At 43.1% G+C, this 21,515-nt stretch overlaps 1 protein-coding gene across 3 annotated transcripts in view; it reads left to right on the top strand.

Moving 5' to 3' along the window:
• Positions 1 to 1,324: 1,324 nt before the first annotated feature.
• Positions 1,325 to 21,515, top strand: part of PHKA2 (phosphorylase kinase regulatory subunit alpha 2) — a 53,490-nt gene continuing 33,299 nt past the window's right edge. For 2 of the 3 annotated variants that reach the window (XM_083734203.1, XM_083734201.1), the window contains exons 1-11: positions 1,378 to 1,880; positions 4,740 to 4,934; positions 12,331 to 12,489; positions 13,676 to 13,723; positions 14,943 to 15,111; positions 17,324 to 17,406; positions 18,064 to 18,144; positions 19,496 to 19,594; positions 20,044 to 20,190; positions 20,367 to 20,420; positions 21,066 to 21,188. In XM_083734203.1, coding sequence (XP_083590329.1) covers positions 4,857 to 4,934; positions 12,331 to 12,489; positions 13,676 to 13,723; positions 14,943 to 15,111; positions 17,324 to 17,406; positions 18,064 to 18,144; positions 19,496 to 19,594; positions 20,044 to 20,190; positions 20,367 to 20,420; positions 21,066 to 21,188 — 1,041 coding nt within the window. In that variant the 5' untranslated portion in view covers positions 1,378 to 1,880; positions 4,740 to 4,856. Of the gene's footprint in view, positions 1,881 to 4,739; positions 4,935 to 12,330; positions 12,490 to 13,675; positions 13,724 to 14,942; positions 15,112 to 17,323; positions 17,407 to 18,063; positions 18,145 to 19,495; positions 19,595 to 20,043; positions 20,191 to 20,366; positions 20,421 to 21,065; positions 21,189 to 21,515 lie in introns of all 3 variants that reach the window. The other variant, XM_083734202.1, reaches the window with a different exon arrangement.

Raw genomic sequence — 21,515 nt, 5'->3', positions numbered from 1 at the left:
ATGTCTAGCCTAAGAAACGTTATGCCATAATCTTAATTATAGCATTATAAGGCTGTTAGTCTTTAAGGTGCCACATGGCTACTTCTTTTTGCAACAACTAGCACATTATCCCTCAATAAGCAAGTGACATTCACCCACCTCATGCTTTTCTTTTGAACTTGCTTTTGAACCTGCTTTTCTTTTGAAATGTGTGTAAATGCTGGCATACTAGGTGATGCAGGTTCCACAAAATGCCACAGTACAGTGTCTGGAAAACCCTTCCAAAAATCAGTTTTATACCCTTTATGTGTATTTAAATGGTACAATTTGGAAGTAACATTGAGAATTGCTCTGGAAGTAAACTACTTGTTGCACAGGTAGTGTCATCAGGAAAGGTTCTGCTGAAGACAATTGGGATTCCGGATGACATTAACAGATTGGAGAACTGAGCCCCAACCAACAAAATGAATTTCAATAGGGGCAATGTAAGGTTCTATATTTAGGAAGGAAGAACCATATGTGCAAATCTAGGATCAGGAGGGGACACCTGTGAAAAGGATCCAGGGGTGTTGGTAGACTACGAGCTTAACAAGAGTACAAGGCAATGCAGCAGCAAAAAAGGCTAATGCTATTCTAGGCTGCATCAACCGAAGCATAGTGTCGAGATCAAGGGAAGTCATATTATCACTCTATTCTGCCCTGTATCCAGCTCTGGGCAACACAATTTAAGAAGGATATTGGCAAGCAGGAATGTGCAGAGGAGGGTGACCAAGATGATAAAGGGTCTTGAAAATAAGCCTTATGAGGAACAGTTTGGGTGTGTTTAGCCTGTGAAATATAGGAGGCTGAGGAGATATGATAGCCATCTTCAAATATCTAGGGGTTGTCATATGGAAGATGGAGCAAGCTTGTTTTCTGGAGGGTAGAACCCGAACCAATGGATTCAAGTTACAAGAAAGGAGATTGACGGAACATCAGTAAGAGCTTCGACGGTGGAACGGTCTCCTTTAAGAGGTTGTGGAGGTTTTTAAGCAGAGGTTGGATGGCTTCCGCTGAGATTCCTGCATTGCAGGGTACTGGATTAGATGACCCTCGAGGTCACTTCCAACTGTACAGTACCATTATACGATTTATTAGCAGTCCAGGAACTTCCAATGCAGCAAGGCTGAGCATCTAAGCAGAGCGCGCGCGTAAAAGCTCAGCCCAGCTCTGCCTCGCGTCCGGCTCCCTTGCGCAACAGCAAAACAGCTTGCGAGAAAGTCCTGACAGGCTTACAAAGAGGCTTCATTTAAAAGCCAAACAGAACGGGCAGAATGCACCCACTGTGTTACATAACACGCAGGCGCAAAATGAAACCCTTCTCCTCCCTCTCGCATTCCCCCCACCCCCTTTTACCGGAAGAGAAGTGTAAATATTGTTATTTTTTTGCGGCTCACGTCTTTGCTGTCACATATATCTATATATCTTCGCAGACCTGCTTGCAATAAGAGGCGGGTTGTCTTCGGGATTTCGCCGGCCCGGTAACCAGTGTAATAAAGAGGAGGAACTATTTCTCGGGCCCGGGCGGCGCGTGCCTGGCTGCAACCTGACCCCGGGAGCTGGCCGCTGCGGGAGCCGCAAGAGCCTCACCCTCGCCGAGGGAGGCGCTCCCGGGGGACTGACGAGGCTCCCGGAAGAAGAGCCGCGTCCCGAAAGCGACCCTGAGCTTCCATTCCGGGGCGGTGGGGTGCCTGGGGAGGGGGGCGAGGGCGACAAGTCTGCCAGGTCGGGCAAGCGAGCAAGGAATGGGGCTTCTCTGCTGAGGGGCGAGAGCTGCCCTCCCGCTCCTTTCTGGAGAGCTCGCAGGAAGAAATAGCACCGCGCCATCCCGGAGAATGGGAATCGGGGGAGATCCTTGGCAGGTAAGGGCATCTCCGTTTGTGGCGCACTTGCATGATGTGAGTTAAGTGAAAGGGGGGTGGGGGCTGCCCGATGCTTTAGAATCGGAGGACGTTGTAGCCCTTCCTCCAAGACGTTCGGTTGTGTAGGCTGCTTAATCTTAGGAAAACGCACCTTTTGTTTTGTCAGTTGTTTTATTTATTTATATATATACCGCTTTCTTGCAGTAGTTAAACCTCTAGGTAGATAAAAGTGTTCAAAGAAGCAATAGGGGCCGTTAAAAATGATCAAAAGCATTTGTAGATATTTAAGATTAACAGTAAAAAGTGATTTAAAAACGTCAGGCTCTGTGCGTCTGGATAGGCTTGTCCAAAGAGAAATGTTTTAAGCAAAGTGCTAAAAAGTGAAGGCGCCTGCCTGGTATCAATAGGCGGGGAACTTTCAAAATGTAGGTGCCATTGCACTAAAACTGCAGAAGGATGTGCTGCTTGCAGCACCCACAGATTGAAAAAGTCAGGGGGGCACGTATTGGGTACGGTGGTCTCACGAGTAAACTGTTCCTAAGCCTGTGAGAGCTTTATATACGAATACTAACCCCTTAGACTTGGTTGGTCACAAATTGGGAACCAGTGCTGATCTCTGATCAGAAGTATTATGTGTTGGCAGGGTCTCACACCTGTCAGCACTTGTGCAGCAGCATTCTGTACTAAATGCAGCCAAGTGCAAGGGAAGCCCCACATAGTGTATTATATTATTATTATTTAAATTTGTGTGATGCCCTTCATCTGTAGCTCTCAGGGCAGTTCACAGCATAAAAACACAAAATACATAATAAAAAACAAAACAACAACAACACACACACACACACACACACACGTGTGTATTGCAGCTATTCGTTCTGGAAGTCACTGAAGGCATCTTGCCCTGAAACTCCTAATGACTGCTCCCATTGACTTCATAACTGCCGGGCTGAGAAGCATTCTTCCAATGCCTCTCTCTGGACTCTCTCCCAGAACCACTGTGGTATAATGCCCTCAATTCCTATTCCATGGAGCTTGCCCAGGAGGGTACTATGGTAGGTGGTATCAAAAGCCGTGGAGAGATCAAGAAGCAGGAGCAAGGTTGCACTCCCCTTATCCGGCTTGCTGTGAAGGTCATCCAAGGACAGTTGTTCAAGGATAGAGCACATTGGTGATGTTCTAAAGAAGACAATTCCAAAGAGTAGCCCTCATTTATAATAAAAAGCATCTAGCAACTTTCAGATATAAGCAGTTGAGGAGGACACCTGCTTTTAAAAAAGTAAAATAGTTATGCTAAAGTAATACCACAAATAGCAAGACACTGTAATACTCCAAGGCCTTTTTTTTTTTGCTAGCGTAGTCAAACTATCATTTTGTACCCTCCCTTCTGTTTGTTTTCTGTTCTCAGCAGTGTAACACTGTCATGTTACATCAATAGTACATCAAATGATAAAAGATGACCTGGTTACCATGGGTGTACACAGGTGGCGGCGGGGGCAGATGCCCCCCTAAATCAAGTAAATAAAAATACTTAACTGACCAATTGCATCACAAATAACTCAGTTCTGCCCCCCGTTACATAAAGATTGCCCCTTAAATAAATCCTGGCTATGCCCATGCTGGTTACTATTTTTATTTTCATTTTTAATTTCACTAGTACTACTATTGTGCTTCACATTACTTAACCAGAACGAAATGCTACCCCGCCCCCCACAAATTACTGGCCACTATTTCTAATTTAGGCCACAGTCCTATGCTTACGCTTACTTACCTTTGAACTCAATGTAAGCCCCTTTGAACTCAGTGTAAATGCATTGGGCAAAATGGGCAGACAGTAGCTCCCTCCAGGGCATTTCCTTCTCTGAGGTAGACAACTCTGGGATTCAGACACCTCAGACTTAGCTTGCATGTATGGCAAGGTCCTTCCTGAAGCCACATTTTGCTGTGCTGATTTCAAGATCCATTTATTTGGGTTGAGAAATAGAGATGGTGGTGGTTGCAGGGAAGACCTCCATAGTTTTAAATGCTTTGGAAACTGTTAATTTGAAAGAACGCAGCAGCATTTCTGCAGATTTGGTTGCATGCTTGATTCGGCAAGTTTGCTCCTACTTTGTGATGCGGGTGGCGCTGTGGTCTAAACCACTGAGCCTCTTGGGCTTGCTGATTGGAAGGTTGGCAGTTTGAATCCCCACGACGGGGTGAGCTCCCGCTGCTCTGTCCCAGCTCCTGCCAACCTGACAGTTCAAAAGCATGCCAGTGCAGCTGGATAAATAGGAACCACTGCGGCGGGAAGGTAAACGGCATTTCCGTGGGCTCTGGCAGTTGTCACGGTCCTCTGTGCGCCAGAAGCGGTTTAGTCATGCTGGCCACATGACCCAGAAAACTGTGTGTGGGCAAACTCCGGCTCCCTCGGCCTGAAAGCGAGATGAGTGCCGCATCGCCATAGTCACCTTTGACTGGACTTAATTGTCCAGGGGTCTTTTATCTTACCTTTTACCTTTTATGTTTCTCAGGGTTTTATGAGGGCAGTTGTAATCCATGTGCAATGGTTCTTGGTTTTGTTATATACACAGCTAGATGTCTCACGTGGACATAAGATACTGTTGATGACCTTTAGCACAGAAAATGGAATTGGAATGAGGGTGGAAGCTGGATTGTATGTGCCTATGGAGTATGGATATCATTTCAAGGGTACAGTAATATACTAAACAGCTAATATGAGAAGTAGTGAGTTTGCTTCCATGTAACTGTGTATAGGGTTGCTGCTTTAAGAGTATAGTTGAGACGGTGAATATATGTAGGCAAAAGGAGAAACTCCCTGGCTATTTTGTTGACAACTGCTCTGTTTATTTTGGGAGAAAGATGCCTGCTACCATCAAGACCTACAATTCAGCCTGCTGATGGATGATTGAGCTATTAGTGCTAAAAGCTGCTAGAAAGACATTGGCGCCTCCAGCCACCCAGCCTTTCTCTTGAAAAATGAGGAGCAGAAGCAACTCTGGAGTCCGTTTAGACGGCTACGCCCGGCTTGTTCAACAGACCATTTTGAGTTATCAGGTCAGTGCCACTACTTACAGGTGAAAGGGTTGTTTCTGTTTTTAACAACCCTCTGTTTTCATATTTATTGTTAGCAATCATTGTTTGCTTGCATGTCAGAGCATTTGCTCTGACCTGTAAGATGTTTGCTTTAGCTAGATGTGAAGAGAATATTTTGGATCATAGATTCATGGAATTGCAGAGTTGGAAGGGATCCCGAGGGTCATTCAGTCCTGCACCCTGCAATGCACGAATCTCAAGTAGATCATACATGATGGATGGCCAATCTCTGCTTTAAAACCTCCAAAAAAGGAGAGTTCACCACCTCTTGTGGGAGTCTGTGCCACTGCTGAACAGCTCTTACCAGCAGAAAGTTTTTCCCCCTGATGTTTAGTTGGAATCTCCTTTCTTGTAACTTGAATACATTGGTTTCCTACCCCCCAGAGCAGAAGAAAATAAGCTTGCTCCATCTTCCATGTGAGAGCCCTTTTGATATTTGAAGAGGGCTGTCATATCTCCTCTCAGTGTCCTCTTTTCCAGGCTGAACATACCTAAGTCCCTCAGTCATAAGGCATGGTTTCCAGACCGTTTATCATCTTGGTCACCCTCCTCTGCAGTCATTCAAGCATGTCAATATCCTTCTCAAATTGTGGTGCCCAGAATTGGAGACAGTACTCCGGGTGTGGTCTGACCAAGGCAGAGTGGGACTAAAGTCTAGATGTTTGATTTCCATGGGTACATTATTTCTGGGTGGATGGCAACAAATAACCAAGAAACGTTGGTGAGGCAGTCTGCAATAACTCACTTTTATGTGAGTTACCTTCCATAAAGTCCCAAGCATAGACATCATAATGGGCATCTTATTAGATGCCTATGTAATTCTACCGCTCCCTTCCAAAGTTCTTTGAGCAGGCTGAGAAGGCTTTAAATAGTTTTAAATGACTGGCAGATTCCAGTGATCAGAAGGGCACATTGCCCCCTTTTTAAGGAAATGCAGAATGTGGGCAGGGGTCTCTCTCATTCTCATGCCTCCACATGTCTATCTCTGGTGACAAAGTCATTGGCTTCTGCTGCTTTGGGATTTTGCTTACCAGCTGAGCTTGTATCTCCCCTGCTCCTTCCTATCAAATTTTAGCTGAGTTGAGCAGCTGATAATAAAATGTATGGAGTGTTTTTACTCTTGACAGATGCTTCGAGGGAATTTCCTAGCTCACAGGCTTCCCCCAGAGCTTACTTTCTCCTTCCTAGCTTGTCTGCCACATCTCTGCCTACTCCTCGCCTTAGAAGTCTGATACATGGTTAAGATGTTTGGCCTTTTGCAGACTGTGTGAAGTGATGCTTTGCTGTAGTTGCTGCTGCTGTTTTTTTCAGCACATGTAAAGTTTTCTTTAAGATCACCTGTACATCTCTCCAAAGTTTCTGAGTCCTGACATGTTAATCCTCCTCTCCATTTCCAACATTCACGCTGTGAGTGCCAATTCTCATGTAGCTAATACATAACACCCACCCATAAGATGGCTTGGGGGAACCCCAAGGTTTGCAAGAGTGTAAAGAAATCTTATGGGGGGAACTGAGGGGAATCCCCTAAATAGCCTAATGAGGGCTGAGCTTGCTCAGTGGCCATGAAATATGGAGGTCACATCCATTTAAAGCATTCTTTAACTGTCATGGCTTCCTCCCAAGAATTCTGGGAATAAATTGGTTAAGGTGGCTGTGAGTTGTAGCTCTGTGAGAAATAAACCACAGTTCCCAGGATTCTTTGGGGGAATCCATCTTTGTTTAAAGTAGCATAAGACCACTATAAATGCATGATGTGGATGTGCATACTGTTGGGAGGAAAACCAGGGAGAGGACTGGAATAGAATCCTGAACAGTAGCACTTGATCCAGTGAAACATTTTGCTGTAGGTCCCATGTGCATTATTCCATTTTTTCCACTTCATATCACTTACATGTTGTGCTGTTAGAGCCGCTTGTACATTTATTCTTATTTTAACAAAATCTATATGCCACTTACTCAAACAAAGAACCTCAAAGCGGTTTACAAAGGATAATAAAATATTCATTAAAAATACCAATAAAAGCAAACATTAAAAACCAGGTAGTTTATATATAGATATAGTCAGTTATTTTAAAACAGTTATTCCTAAATCACTGATTCTTAAATCACTGTTTAAATTCTTAATATTGCATGCTAAAATTACATGCCTTGTTTGGCTTGCTGAAGCCAATAAAGTTTTTAGCAATATAGCACAAAATTGGCACCATCAGTTTCCATGTGTAGGTGCCACTATCAGTAATACTAATTTGGCTAACAAGTACCTGTGTCTTTTAACCACACATATATTTGTTAAATGGATAATGGTACATCTGTCATGTTTGGATACATTCTGCTACATGGAAATGATACAGGTACAGGAGAATAGTCTCTGTGACTCTTAGGATAGATGTGCCTATAATTGTAGGCACGTGGTTGGCTGCTAGTATTTATTACGTTGTGGCTAAGAAATAAACCATGAGCATTGCAAAAATCTTAGGTAAAGAATAACTAGAGCCATTGGATACATTTGGGCCACTGGATAAGAATAACAAAATGCTCAAATTATCCACTTTGTTGAGCTGAAGGCACCCTATGAGAGAGAGCAGTAGTGTCTTTTGAGGGAGCCTTCAGTTAAAATACTTTAATCTGCAGTGATGAGAGCAGGATTTTTTCCATGAGTCACTTTCCAAATATACTTCTCACATAGAAGTGTATGCTGGAGTAGGACAGAATAAAGGGCATAATGCAGATTGCAGACCCTAAAGGTCATTGACAACTTTGACACCAGGCTATGTCAGGAGCAGACTCTACAGATGACAATTAGTATTGTGTTTAATATTGTCTGCTGGAATAAGACATCACAATACCAGGCAAACCTCATTAGAAAACTAAGGAAGATATGCCACAACAAGTCCAGTGCAACTCGAAAAACTGAGTCACGTTTTACTTAACTTGAGGGAAACCTTGAAATATAGAATTAGGAAGGCTCCATGCTGTACGTGCCAGAGATCCACTGTGGTGTCTTTATGTGCATTTATGAAATTCTTCTGAAGTCAATAGAACCTCTTTAGGATGAGACATGGTGGGTACAAATCTATTTTTGAGAGTGGCATCTTTCTTTTCTTCCTCCCTCCATCCCACTCTTCTTAAAACTCTTTTCACACAGCAAATGCCTTGGTTTCCTACTTTCATCTCTTTAGCCTGTGCATGCATCCAGTGCAACAGGATTCTGGGAGGGAATGGGCCATCTGTGGGCTCCTCTCTGGTCCCCATCTCAGTCCCATTATGCTGCCTTCCTGTATACATAGGTAGTGCGGGAGAGGGAGATAGGGCTCCAATTAGTTTTTTTAGCTAAACCAAACCATGGTTTAGTGTGAAAGACCAAAATTTCCCAGAGCAAAGATCGTGGCTGCAGTGCTCTTTCCCCAGTTCTGCTGTTGTTCTGCCACCTGTGGCTAAGCTGTTATTTGGCTTAATGTTGCACCCCAACCTGGGCTTGTAGCTTTCGTGGCTCCATACCAAAAGCTATAATCAAGGTTTGTTATTGGTTTACTGCTTTTGGTTTGCTTGGGGGAGACATACTATGAGCTTGGGTTTGGGTGTAACACAAAGCCAAACTGTGTGGAAGCGGCAGGAGGGCTGGATGAGGAGTGCTGTTGCCACATCCTTTGCTCTGGGAACCCACATGTATGCTCATTTGCACTAAGACATGGTTTGTGTGTGACCTGGGTTGTGCAAGCAATGTGCCTGCAACACAAGTGGATCAAACTCTGCTTGTGTGTGCGTTTTAACCAAACATTCATTGTTTGTCTGTTTGTTTTTAACAAGGCATGCTATCTGCATTCTGATTCTTATGAGAAAACCACACAGTTTTATTTCATCACTGAGATGGCTCTAGCATCACTGCACAGCTACAGCGAATCTGATGTTATGTAAGCTGTTGTGTTTACCAGAACTGCACTGTGGGCTAGACACTGATTCCAGCTCAAATGGGTTTCTTAAATTGTTAATTGTTCTAACAAAGACATTAGAGCTGCAGAATGGTTACACCAGTGTAGCTGAGGATCAAATTTCTTCTTCTTCTTCGGTATTATGCACATAGTTTGAATATCATCATACAGAAAAAAGATAACACATTTGCAGGTTTGTACAATGTTACAATTCTGCATGTTGTGTATACTTATCTGCAAGTATGATGGTAGATACACAGCTTTGGTAAACTGTGTTAGTACAGTCTCAGCCAAATCCTCGTCTCAGGTGAATCCCTAGTGATTTCACTAAGATTCCCTTGCAACAAAATCTGTTCATGCAGAGTTATTTTCAGTGCCAGAACCATGGCACATTAGTTTTGTAATCACAGTCTGATCATGTAATGGCTGCATTCATTCATAAGCCAAGAACCTTGGCTTAATAAACTATTCTGTGCATGCATTCTGGTGCTTGACTCTTGCTTTGCTCATCACCTCAGCCTTCCCCTGGCATGAAGGGGCAAGTGAGCCAGTGTAGCGTGAAATCGAAACCCAGAATCCTGGTTTGTTTCTCTCCCACCTGCCAAGTCACTGGCCAGGGTTCAGTTAAGGTTTGCTGTTGGCTTATAAATCCTGACTTGTTAGGGACGAACAAACCACAGTCCAGCATTTGGATGTCACCCCAAGCTGTTTTGTGTACCTGCTCATGCCAGGTGGAGAGTGAGGTGGAAGGAATCCGTATTGTGCACAGTATAATTTGTTAAGCCAAGGTTTCTTGGCTTATCGTTACATGTGAACGCGGCACTGGGTCAGTAAGGCATATCAGTAAGTGGAGATTTCTGAGCCAGAGAGCAGCTTTGCACCCACCTGCTCCACGCTTACCACAGTAATAGTGCCTTCCGCCTGCTCTCCTTCATTCCCATTTGCTGCAATATTTCAGACTCCAGTTCCTTATCATAGCTACTGAGGGTTGGCATGCGCCCAGCAAACAGCATTAACACGATGGCACATAAGGAACTTCCCATCCATCAGCAAGATACTAATGGGACCAGAGACGTACCTTCTTTTGGACTTGCCAACTTCACTTAGCAGCTGTCCAAAATAGAAAATGATTGAACGATAGGACTCTGAACAGTATGAGATCTACAAACCTTGAGAACAACCAGTTGGGTGTTTGTTTTTGGAGTCCTGAGACAGAGTACCAAAAAAGCATCCTGAAAAGATGCATTGTGTCCTTCCAATTTTGCTTTGATCTGTGCCTTTTGCACAGGAGTGTGGCAGCACCGATCCTTTGGAACTCCCTGCCTATTGATATCAGGCCGTCACCTCCACTGTATTCCCTTTGGTGCCTGCTGAAGGCATTATTATATAGACAAATCTATATATTAAAACTTCGTATGAGTTTTAATTTGTTTTAGTCTATTGTATTGTGGTTTTACCTTTCTGTATGGTTGTAAATTTTTAGTGATAATTTCATTGCTTTATCTTTTCTGTTGAGTTTTCCCCAACAATCAAGCGGTATATACATTTTATGAAATAAACAAATAGAATACAATGATATTTCACCAATGTACTTACCATGAAGGTTCCTACCTATGTGCTTTAAGCAGGCCGGTGCAGAGATTGTCTGAGGCCTGTGCAGGAATCTTATTCTTGGCTTGACAGTGTAACGCTGTCAGGCTCCTGGCAGAGGCCCCAGGCCAGCTCAGCCCCCAGAGGCCTGGGGCAAGGCTACCCATCCCCCCCTGCATGTGCCTGGCTCTAAGTACCATGGATGTGAAAACAGGGAGTTGTAGAATACTTTTCTTTGCATGCACAACATCATGCTATTGCAAGCAGTGGAAACCAGCAGTGCAAAAGCACAGAGTGACGTCTGAGCTCAGTTCCTTTCTCACCACACCCTTCTCACTTGTTACCCCTTGTCCCTCTGGCACCAAGACATAATTTGGGCAAAACAAAATAAAAAAATTCCTTCCAGTAGCACCTTAAAGACCAACTAAGTTAGTTCTAGGTATGAGCTTTTGTGTGCATGCACACTTCTTCAGATACACAATTTGGGTAGTATGATTAGTTATGAGTCGGTGTCTTCCACAAGCACATGGGCAGTCTTTATGTTCACATGCTGTTTATTTATTTTTGTATCTTACAGCACAGCCCTAACAATGTCTTACTCAGATGTAAACCCTACGGAATTCTGTGGGGCTTACTCCCCGGTGTGGGGGGCTGGGATTAAAGCCTTAGATAATTCATTACCATGCAAGAGCAAATTTCAATTCCAAATCCAATTCCAAAATAAGTTGTGCAAACTCCTGTATATCTTCATTTAAAATGTAAGAAATGTTTTTAAATGCCATGGTTTTGCCCCAGGTAAGCTAACCCCTTAATTTATACTGTATTTTACTAAGACTTCATTCCCTCAAAAGTTTAATAATTAATAGGTTTAGGGATAAAGACTAAAATAGTCCACACACAACCCAGCTCTCCCTGTGACCTTGAAGCATAAGGACAGTTGATAACAGCCGTTGTGGCTCTGTAATATTTCACAACGTTTCAAAACCTAAAGATCATTCTCTGTTCCTGTGCACAGTCGGTTCCCCAGAAACCTCCTCCTTAGAATGTTCCATTACTCCTCTGGCTCTGAGCCCAGAATGAAGCTGCTAAAACACACGCCCTCCTTTTTTTTCTTCCCATAGCACAGAAATGAGTGCTGTAATTGACCTACGTCTAACATGCAATATTAGACAAAACTACAGGTTCCATACAGACATGTGAACCCGTGTGTGTGTGTTTGCCCCCCTTTAAAAAAACCCTGAATGTAGCTTCCAATACTGCAAATTTCAGTGTAGTAGCTGCAGGAGTAAAAAGCCTGCTCAGCCAACATTTCTCTGACCGTTTTTCTTCTCAAAAAGCCACACACACCCCAGCTGATTTTTAGCTTACAGGAAAAAAGTTAAGGCTATGTTTCCTTGTGAGGTGAAAAGCAATGGAGGAGTGGTTTTGAGGGGGGCAAGAGGGACATCCCAGATGGAAAAGTTTAAAAGAGTTCCTTTGCTTTGGCCTGGCATATGGCTTCTTCAGGCAGCTGTAGGGGCCTCATTGTTTTGCAATCCAAGCCCAACCATAATGTTCATTGGACCGCTGGTGATGTAGCAGCCACATGTAGGAAGAACACCCATGAGAAATGGAGAAATTCAAAATCATTGGCGTTTAAAGGCGAATCTACCTCATTCATACTTTCCAAAACAATACCTGAACCTATGATTCTATGGCTCCCCACTGAAATTTGCACTTCTCTGAATTTTGTGGTGTAGTTCTCTAGCCAAGTAATGTGTACAAAAATGCACACGCTAGGGCAAGGTGTGCTTAGAAATGCTCAGGCTGTTTAACCCTTTAAAAAAATCTTCTTTCAGAACCCTGTTACGGGACTGCTCTCCGCCAGTACTGAGCAAAAGGATGCTTGGGTACGAGATAATATTTATAGCATTTTGGCTGTGTGGGGCCTGGGGATGGCCTACAGGAAGAATGCAGATCGGGATGAAGATAAAGCCAAAGCATATGAATTGGAGCAGGTATGTCTTTGGATCACTATTTACTCTCTGTTATGATATGTAAAGATGAATTTATTTATTACTTACTCTACAAGTGAATAAACTATCATTTTCAGTGCATAGTGAATCCTGCTTAATTTATGGGTGGCATTAAAAAATTGTAAAGTGCTAAGATCAAAGCAATGGATGAGATTTGGGGGAAGCAGCCATTTGATGATTGACTTCATAAATCCATCACCCGCGTTTGAAGGACAATTAAGGGCCCCCCTTTGTACAGTAACGATATGTGAGCTTCTGTAGCTCCATTCACAGGCTCACCTGAAACAAGCTCAATTTTAGACCCAATTCCTAGCAGGCTCAAATTTTGACATTTTGGGTGCATTTCAAGCTTCATGGAAGCCAGATTTCCTCACAAGTTCCTTCTGATGTCCACTTCTCCAATCTCATCTGACGTTTATAGCGGCAATGTCAATCTTTCTTTCTTTCTTTCTTTCTTTCTTTCTTTCTTTCTTTCTTTCTTTCTTTCTTTCTTTCTCTCTCTCTCTCTCTCTCTCTCTCTCTCTCTCTCTCTGTCTTATTCTTTGCTATGGCCTCAGAAACTCAGGAAATATGTATGTCTTAGGAGGTGCTGCAAAGCATAACTGTTGCTGTTGTTTTTTATTGTTACTGCCACCACACAACCACCACCTGATAAGTTTCAGTGGAAAAAAGGAAGAGAGTGACTGAAATGGCAGAGGGAGCTAATGCTGGGCCTGGTGCAGAGCTAATCATGATCTTAATCCAAACCAAAAATATTTGGGATTTGCCTTTTAATTGAATGAGGAAAGCTCATGCTTCAAATTCCCCAACTTTGAACTACAGCAGCACAACTCCATGCACCAACATTTGCCTGCTGTGTGTCAGGGAGTCCTGACACTGTCCCTGAGGAAAACTCTGAGCTTCTATTTACAGCATAGGAATGATTATTTTAAAAAATTCTTTTGGTTCTGTGACCATCCAATAACTTTAGCCGTGACATAAAGCAATTGCTTATTGTTCTAGCTTGTATCTTTGTCATAAAATCAGGTTATGCAGCTGAGCAAATTGTTTTCTTAAATGTATAGGATGGTTTTGTAAATATTCTCTCTTTTTTTTACATGAGCATTGATCATTAGTTATTAAGACCCAAAATAATGTTTGCATGCTTTCTTTAATTATATTCCTGCAGAACGTTGTGAAACTGATGCGGGGACTTCTGCAATGTATGATGAGACAGGTAATGATAAACTGGATGACTTGTGTTCTGTTATTTTCAGTGGCATGACCAGATTTAATTATACCAATGCAATTTTAGGTGTGACGAATGGGACGCACTGAGGAAGGCAGGTTCAAACAAAGTAGTATTTTCGGCGTACCGAAAGTAGTACTTAGCTGCTCCTCTGAAACCATTTCCACTTGTGGGAGGGAAAATGCATTTTGTACTTTGCAAGCTAAAATGAGTCCAACTAAAATGAATTTAAGGGCAGCCTGCCATGAAATGGATATAACATATAAAACTATTTTAAGTGCATGTTCTATTTATACAGCATACCTCTCTAGTATAAATGAAATAATCCTCCTTCTTGGAATTGCAGTACACGAGTGGCATGAAGGAACAGTGGGAGTTATTGTCCCATGCAAATTGCAGGTGTGAAAAGACCCCCACTCTCTTTATTGCACCAGAGTGCAAATGACTGAAGACCTTCAAACACCTCCCCCCCCCCCAAGCCTAGATTCTGGCAAATGTCATCCTCTTCGCCCACTGGCTGCTTCTGCATGAAAATTTTTGCACTTGAGTGAAAATGGTGTAATTAACATTGTGTGTAGTTGGGCGCTTCAAGTGGTTAAAATAAAAAACACATAGTCTCCCTGTTTCCTTCTCCCTAGCAATTTCACTATAGGTACACATGTGAACTTACTGTACATGGTCAGCGACTGAGAGATTGTGTTCCATGTTTTTAATTTCACATTTTTATCCTTGGGCTAGAATCCACAACATTTTAGCCCCAGTGCAGTGTTTTTGGAATACTTTCTTATTATTGTGTGGTTGCTGAGAACTGAAAACACTACCTAATTCTGCCAGGCCCAAATATTGGCTAGGATGATGTCCATTTGGATATTTCCTTCCTTTATGTAAGTCCAGTGTTGTATAATGTTGTATAAAGGATGCCTGGTTTCTTTTTAGCGGCTCTGTTTCCCAGTTAGAAGCTTCTATCTGTGTGTCCGTCTTCCAAACAATCTAAGAGGCAGACCAACGTGACTGGCTGTTTACAGTAAATTTCCACAGCTCTATTCAAGAGACTTCATTGGTTTGTTGAAGAGGAAATAATTTGTTTTAAGAGGCCCACCCCCCTTTTAAATTATACTGTACCAAAATCTAGACTGAGGCAAAATTATTATTTTGAAAATGTTTATGACTAAAGGACTACTTTCAGAATATTGCTTCTTTTTCTTAGGTAGATAAGGTTGAGAAGTTCAAGCACACACAGAGTACCAAGGACTGCCTGCATGCCAAATATAATACAGCCACTTGTGGCACAGTAGTTGGAGACAATGAGTGGGGACATCTACAAGTAGATGCAACTTCCCTTTACCTTCTCTTCTTGGCTCAGATGACAGCATCAGGTAAGCTGCGTTGGAACTCATAGTTCTTTTCTAACTACAGTGGTGCCCCGCAAGACGAATGCCTCGCTAAACGAAAAACCCGCAAGACGGAAGGGTTTTCCGATTTTTTAGCGGCTTCGCAAGACGAATTTCCCTATGGGCTTGCTTTGCAAGACGAAAGCCCATAGGGAAATCTCCGGGGACAGTGGGGAAGCGCGCCTTCTCCTCTGTTCCCAGACCTGTCCTAAGGCTTGCGGTGGGAGGTCAGAGAACAGAGGACAAGGCGTGAAGGGCTTCTCCTCTGTTCCCGGGGCTTGCGGTGGGAGGAGGGTTTTTCCTCCCCATCGCCAACATTCAGAACAGCATTCTGAATGTTGGTGGTGGGGAGGAAAGCCCTCCTCCCACCGCAAGCCTTCAGGACAGGTCCGGGAACAGAGGGGAAGGTGCGCAGCGCTTCTCCTCTGTTCCCGGACCTGTCTTGAAGACTTGCGGTGGGAGGAAGGTTTTCCTCCCCACCGCCAACATTCAGAAGGCTGTTCTGAAGGCTGGCGGTGGGAAGAAAAGCCCTTCTCCCCCGCCAGCTTTCAGAAGAGTTCCCGCCTAGGCTGCGGATAGCAGCCTGCTGCCCCGCGCGAGGGGTGCTCTGCTTAAGAGCGCCCCTCGCGCGGGGCAGCAGGCTGCTATCCGCAGCTTGGAGAGCCCTCTGGACCTCTTCTGAAGGCGGGCGGGGGGCAAAAGTCTTTGTCCCCCCTGCCTGCCTTCCTGGGGGCTTTTAAATCGCCCCGAGACAGCGGAGAATTCATCCGCTGTCCCGGGGCGATTTTAAAATGCTGGCGGGCGGCAGCGCTGCCGCCCGCCAGCATTTTAAGATCGCCCCGGACAGCGGAGAAGTCCTCTGCTGTCCCGGGGTTTTTAAAATGCTGGGGGACGGCAGCGAAGCCTTCGCTGCCGCCTGCCAGCATTTTAAGATCGCCCCGGGACAGCGGAGAAGTCTCCGCTGTCCCGGGAAGGCAGGCGGGGGGAAGCAAAGACTTTCGCCCCCCCCCCCGCCGGCCTTCAGAAGAGGTCGGGGGACAGACTGTCCCCGGACCTGGTCTGAAGGCGGTTTCCATAGGAACGCATTGATTGATTTTCAATGCATTCCTATGGGAAACCGTGCTTCGCAAGACAAAAAACTCGCAAGACGAAAAGACTTGCGGAACGAATTAATTTCATCTTGCGAGGCACCACTGTAAGGACATTTATATTCAGCAAGTAACATTTCACCCCTCAAAAAAAAACAAAAAAACACATTTAGTATCAGACTTGCCTTTAATTCTTTTAATATAGTCCATATGTCTGCTTAGTTACAGATTAGAGTGGACAAGTTGCCTTCTAGATCTCCTGTAGTTGTTTGAATGGCTTGACCTTCTGTGGAATGACAATGACTAACTACTGTGTTCCATTTTTATCTGGTTTTGAATCTGAACACTGTAAAATGGTTTTGTCAAGTTGTTCTTGGTTGATTGTTTTGCAAGGGACATCTTTCAACAGGGATGAGGAATCAGTAGCCCTCAAAATGCTGTTGGACTTCAGTTCCCATCAGCCCAATCTAGCGTGGCCAATAATTAGGCATGAAGGGGAGTTGTGGTCCAACAACTTCTAGGTGACTACCTCTGCCTTCAACGAAAGCACCTACTCATTCATGAATCCTTTTCATTTTTGTGCATGGGTACATGGTAACGCATATTTGCAATGTGTTACCAAGGACACTCATCCTATAGATGACTGACAGACTGCCTACCAACAGATGGTTGTTTCAGTACTTAACAATCTGTACTTTAAATGCTACTTATTGCCAAAGAATTATTTTGCTTTACTTAAGTGTTTAAATCACAGGCATGATGTGTGGCACTCATGGGAGTCTGAGATTATGGAATAAGGTTATCACTGGAAAAGCCCATCTCCATTTAAGAACTGAGCATGCATTTTATTTTGGACAATATATTTCACAGAATTAAAAGCCACTTTAAACATTGTCTTATGCAGTTTGTTACACCTTTCATTGTTTAGGCCATTGTTCTATGGGGTGGAGCGAATGGGTCCTCAACCAGCAGTTGTCTATGGTGTAACACACAATTTACATGCAGAAGTTTTTCTCAGTGCTCCACCAGGAGCATAAGAACCCCCAAATGGCACTATTGACTGGAGTTAAGGTAATATGTATCCCTAATGGTGGCTCTTTCTTATTTAGGATTGCGTATTATATTTACCCTTGATGAAGTTGCCTTTGTACAGAATCTTGTGTTTTACATAGAGGCTGCTTACAAAGTTGCTGTAAGTATGCTCAAGGTCATTTTATTTATTTATTTCAAATAAAATTGAAATAATGTATTGAAACAAACCAGGATCTTAAACCAACTTCCAACCATTGTTTAAGAATGAATGAATGAATCTATATTTGCGTCAGCGATCGGCCATAGCAATAAAACAACAATACAGTAGACAAAGAATAGAGAGAAAAAGTCAATTATATAAAATACATTTTAGGGTTTTGAATCAATAGTCAAATAGTGCATCTTATTCTGATTGCCCCAGCTAAAAACCTTGCAACCTTTGCTGTCACCTGCTCATCTTGATCTGCCAAGAGAAAGCACACTGTGGCAGTGGTTTCAGATTCTGACTTTTTCTTTTAGTGGTAACCATAGTTTCCTGGTTTGGCTATAACAGGAAACTGTGATTAAGTAATCCAGCAAGTATTAAATTGTGGTGTGCCAAGAATGAAGGATGGAAGGAGGGGTAGAACGAGGAAGGAGTATGCAAGCAAAAGCCTTGCGCATATGTCAGCTTAATGTGTGAACCAAACCCACTGAGTAGTGTTGCTGTAGTTCTTCTCTCTTAGTCACAATAGTGTATGCACAGTCCACATCTACATACGTGTATCTCTGGATCTGAGAAGTTGCTTTTTAATTCTGCTTTCCTCTTTTGTTTCAGGATTATGGCATGTGGGAACGTGGTGATAAGACGAACCAGGGCATCCCTGAACTGAATGCAAGCTCTGTAGGAATGGCCAAGGTGAGATGGTTGTTGCTTTTGTTTTGAGAGAGCCAGTGTGGTGTAGTGGTTAAGAGCGGTAGTCTTGTAATCTGGGGAACCGGGTTCAAGTCTCCGCTCCTCCACATGCAGCTGCTGGGTGACCTTGGGCCAGTCACACTTCTCTGAAGTCTCTCAGCCCCACTCACCTCACAGTGTGTTTGTTGTGGGGGAGGAAGGGAAAGGAAATTGTTAGCCGCTTTGAGACTCCTGAAGGGGAGTGAAAGGCGGGATATCAAATCCAAACTCTTCTTCTTCTTCTTCTTCTTCTTGTTTTTTACTGTAAACTAACAATGGTGTGCTATAATGATAAATGCAGTACTTCTGGTCATTGATTTTTGTGAAACTTACTTCCTGTTTAGTGTTGCAACCCAAGACTATTGCAGTAAATAGAAGGTTTGCTATTGATTTCTGATGGGTCTTGATTGTACTTTTCCCAACAGTAAACAGCCACTTTGCTGTTGTTCAATGGATAGAATATTTTGAATTTGAACTAAGAGATGGTTATTCACATTCCTGATTTAAACCACACACACAGAGCCAGTGTGGTGTAGTGGTTAGAGCTCACCCCATTGTGCGGATTTGAACTGCCGACCTTCTGATTGGCAAGCCCAAGAGGCTCAGTGGTTTAGACCACAGTGCCACTCGTGGACTTTACCTTTAGTGGTTAGAGTGTTGGACTAGGACCTGGGTGGCCAGGGTTCAAGTCTCTTCTCAGCCATGAAGCTCACTGTATCACCTTTGGGCAGTCACGGCCTTTCAGCCCAACCAACCTCACGGGGTTCTTGTGGGGAGAACCATGTCTGCCGCTTTGAGCTCGTTAGAGAAGAGGTGAGCTACACATTCAAAAGTAAATAGTACCACAATTTCCTGGAAGTTGCTGGTGCTGGTATGGCGGTTTGCTGTGTGATATTCTGCTATATGTACTGAGCTCCTTCCATTCAGCGCAGCTGCTCTGGCAAACTTCTATAAGGTGGGAGTGATTTTCAGCCTACACCACCCAAGTAAAGTTAAAAGCAGGCTTAATTCAGTGATCTTGAGAAAATATGCAGCACTTTTAAGCCATTCTTAACTGTTTTTTCTTCCAAGTGAATTTGGTTGGAACAGGCTATTAAAGTCCACTGTCAATCTGCAATAGGGAAATATTACAATCTCTCTTAAGGGATTCTTATGAAGAAAAGTAAGATAAAGATTTTGTGCCATTTGGCTATATGTACATACATACATGTGTGTGATTGTTTTAATAGTTATTCACTTGCCATCTCATTGATTACCAATACTTGAACTTTTCAATACTTGAAAACTTACTGAGCACACACATATGTTTCTGAAGGCCGCACTGGAAGCAATTGATGAATTGGACCTTTTTGGAGCTGGAGGAGGACACAAGTCAGTTATTCATGTCCTTCCAGATGAAGTTGAGCATTGTCAGGTAAATCCAATTCTCCTTTCTATCTCAAAGAAAGTACAGCAAAGCACTCACCCCCTTATAAGCTCTGACTAGCCCCCATCCTAGAAATAGACATCAAATTATGGTTGCACCACCAAATTCAACTGGGTGCTATTTTCAGCTATGGAAGCTGAAGATCTGGGAATACCAGCATTTCATAACTGATTGGAAATTCCTATTAGTTCTCACGGTTTTGCATGATAGCAGCCTAATTCTGTTGCCAGATGGGCCAGCCATTGCTGTATCCTGCCAACGCAGCAAATTCCCCTCCCGTGTGAATTAGTTTATTAGAAAATAGCTTGTAACATTTTATTTCAAAAGTGACCAGGGTGCTCTTTGTATGTCTGATAAAACACTTTGGCATGAAACTAAATGTTTTTATTTTGTCTTTGTCTTGTCTTTTGCTGGTGCTCTGTGTATATTCCACTCAGTCTATTCTGTATTCCATGCTGCCAAGGGCCTCCACCTCAAAAGAGATTGATGCTGGACTTTTGTCCATTATTTCTTACCCAGCCTTTGCTGTAGAGGATATGAATGTTGTGAATGCAACGAAAAATGAAATTATCACCAAACTGCAGGTAAGAGTTTCATTTTGGCTTCTGAACAAATCTTCCATTCATTTACCTATAGATGATAAGCTTGGCCATATTTGTTATTAACAGAAGAAGAAAGCATGTTCTGTTTGACTAAGAACAAAAGATGCTATATAAAATAAAGCAATGCTTTTATACTCCAACTAATTTGTTTTTTACAGGGACGGTATGGCTGCTGCCGTTTTATTCGAGATGGCTACAAAACACCGAGAGAAGTACTGTTTCTGAAACTGTCACTCATTTTTATTTGCATGCCACTTTTCCATGGTGAACGTCCAATATCAGAATTGTTTTAAAAATAGCAACCCTAGGGGAGGGGGACCTCATTAGGACTGGAATGTGCAAGGAGATAAGCTTAACCCTTTCCATCCCTGCTGTGGTCCCAAGGAAAGTTGCTTTACCTTCCTGTTCACACACACAGCAAGGTTGATGTTAGCCCTGGAAGTTATGCTTCCATTGGCATCAGTGAGAGCTTTCCACTTGGGGTTAACTTCAGCTGGCGGAAGATTTTTGTCAGAACTGTAGCATGGGGAGACAGAGCAAACTGACCCCCCTGAGACAGCTGTTCTCCTTCTGATTTAATTTTTTAAAGTTTCACATTAATTGTAATCATTCAATTGATATGACATCTAGATTGGCCCTCAGGGCCAATCTGGTATATCTGTACTTCTAAGCTAATTTCAGGTTGCGAAACTGGCACAGTCCTTTAGAAAGCTAAGTGCTGTGTGTAACAAAATGGAACAGAGAGGGGAATGCTTCTGCTAGATGAAACTCCTTGGAGATTTGGCAGAATAGAAGCATAATACATTGTGAAATAGCACTGTAATAATAAAGCATGACATGAGCAATTACATTTCTAGGATCCGAATAGATTACACTATGATCCTGCTGAGCTCAAGTTATTTGAGAACATAGAATGTGAGTGGCCTGTATTCTGGACCTATTTCCTAATTGATGGAGTGTTTAATGGAGACAGAATTCAGGTAAGGTACATGATAAGTTGAAACTGTAATAATTATTGTAGCAGGTATTTTATGAATCAGCTAAGCTCCAGTAGTTGGGTAGAAGAGGATAGGCAATCTGATCATTCTCCCTACCTGCAGCTTTTGCACTTATCGTGAGGCATCCTAAACATCTCTGTTTAAAGGAATTAATGTCCTTGTGCTGAGGGGACAAGTAATCTCTGCTTAAGATTTTAGAGAGCTGCCACCAAACTGGACTAAATGATGACCTCACTCAGTATAATACAACTTCATAGGTTCCCTTTCAGCAGGCTTATATCACGGCACCAACTGTGATATCTATGTGGC

Source organism: Podarcis gaigeae (assembly GCF_964106915.1).
Source record: "Podarcis gaigeae genome assembly, chromosome: 4".
In the NCBI taxonomy this organism is placed as follows: Eukaryota; Metazoa; Chordata; class Lepidosauria; order Squamata; family Lacertidae; genus Podarcis; species Podarcis gaigeae.
This window is presented reverse-complemented; position numbering and strand designations above follow the sequence as displayed.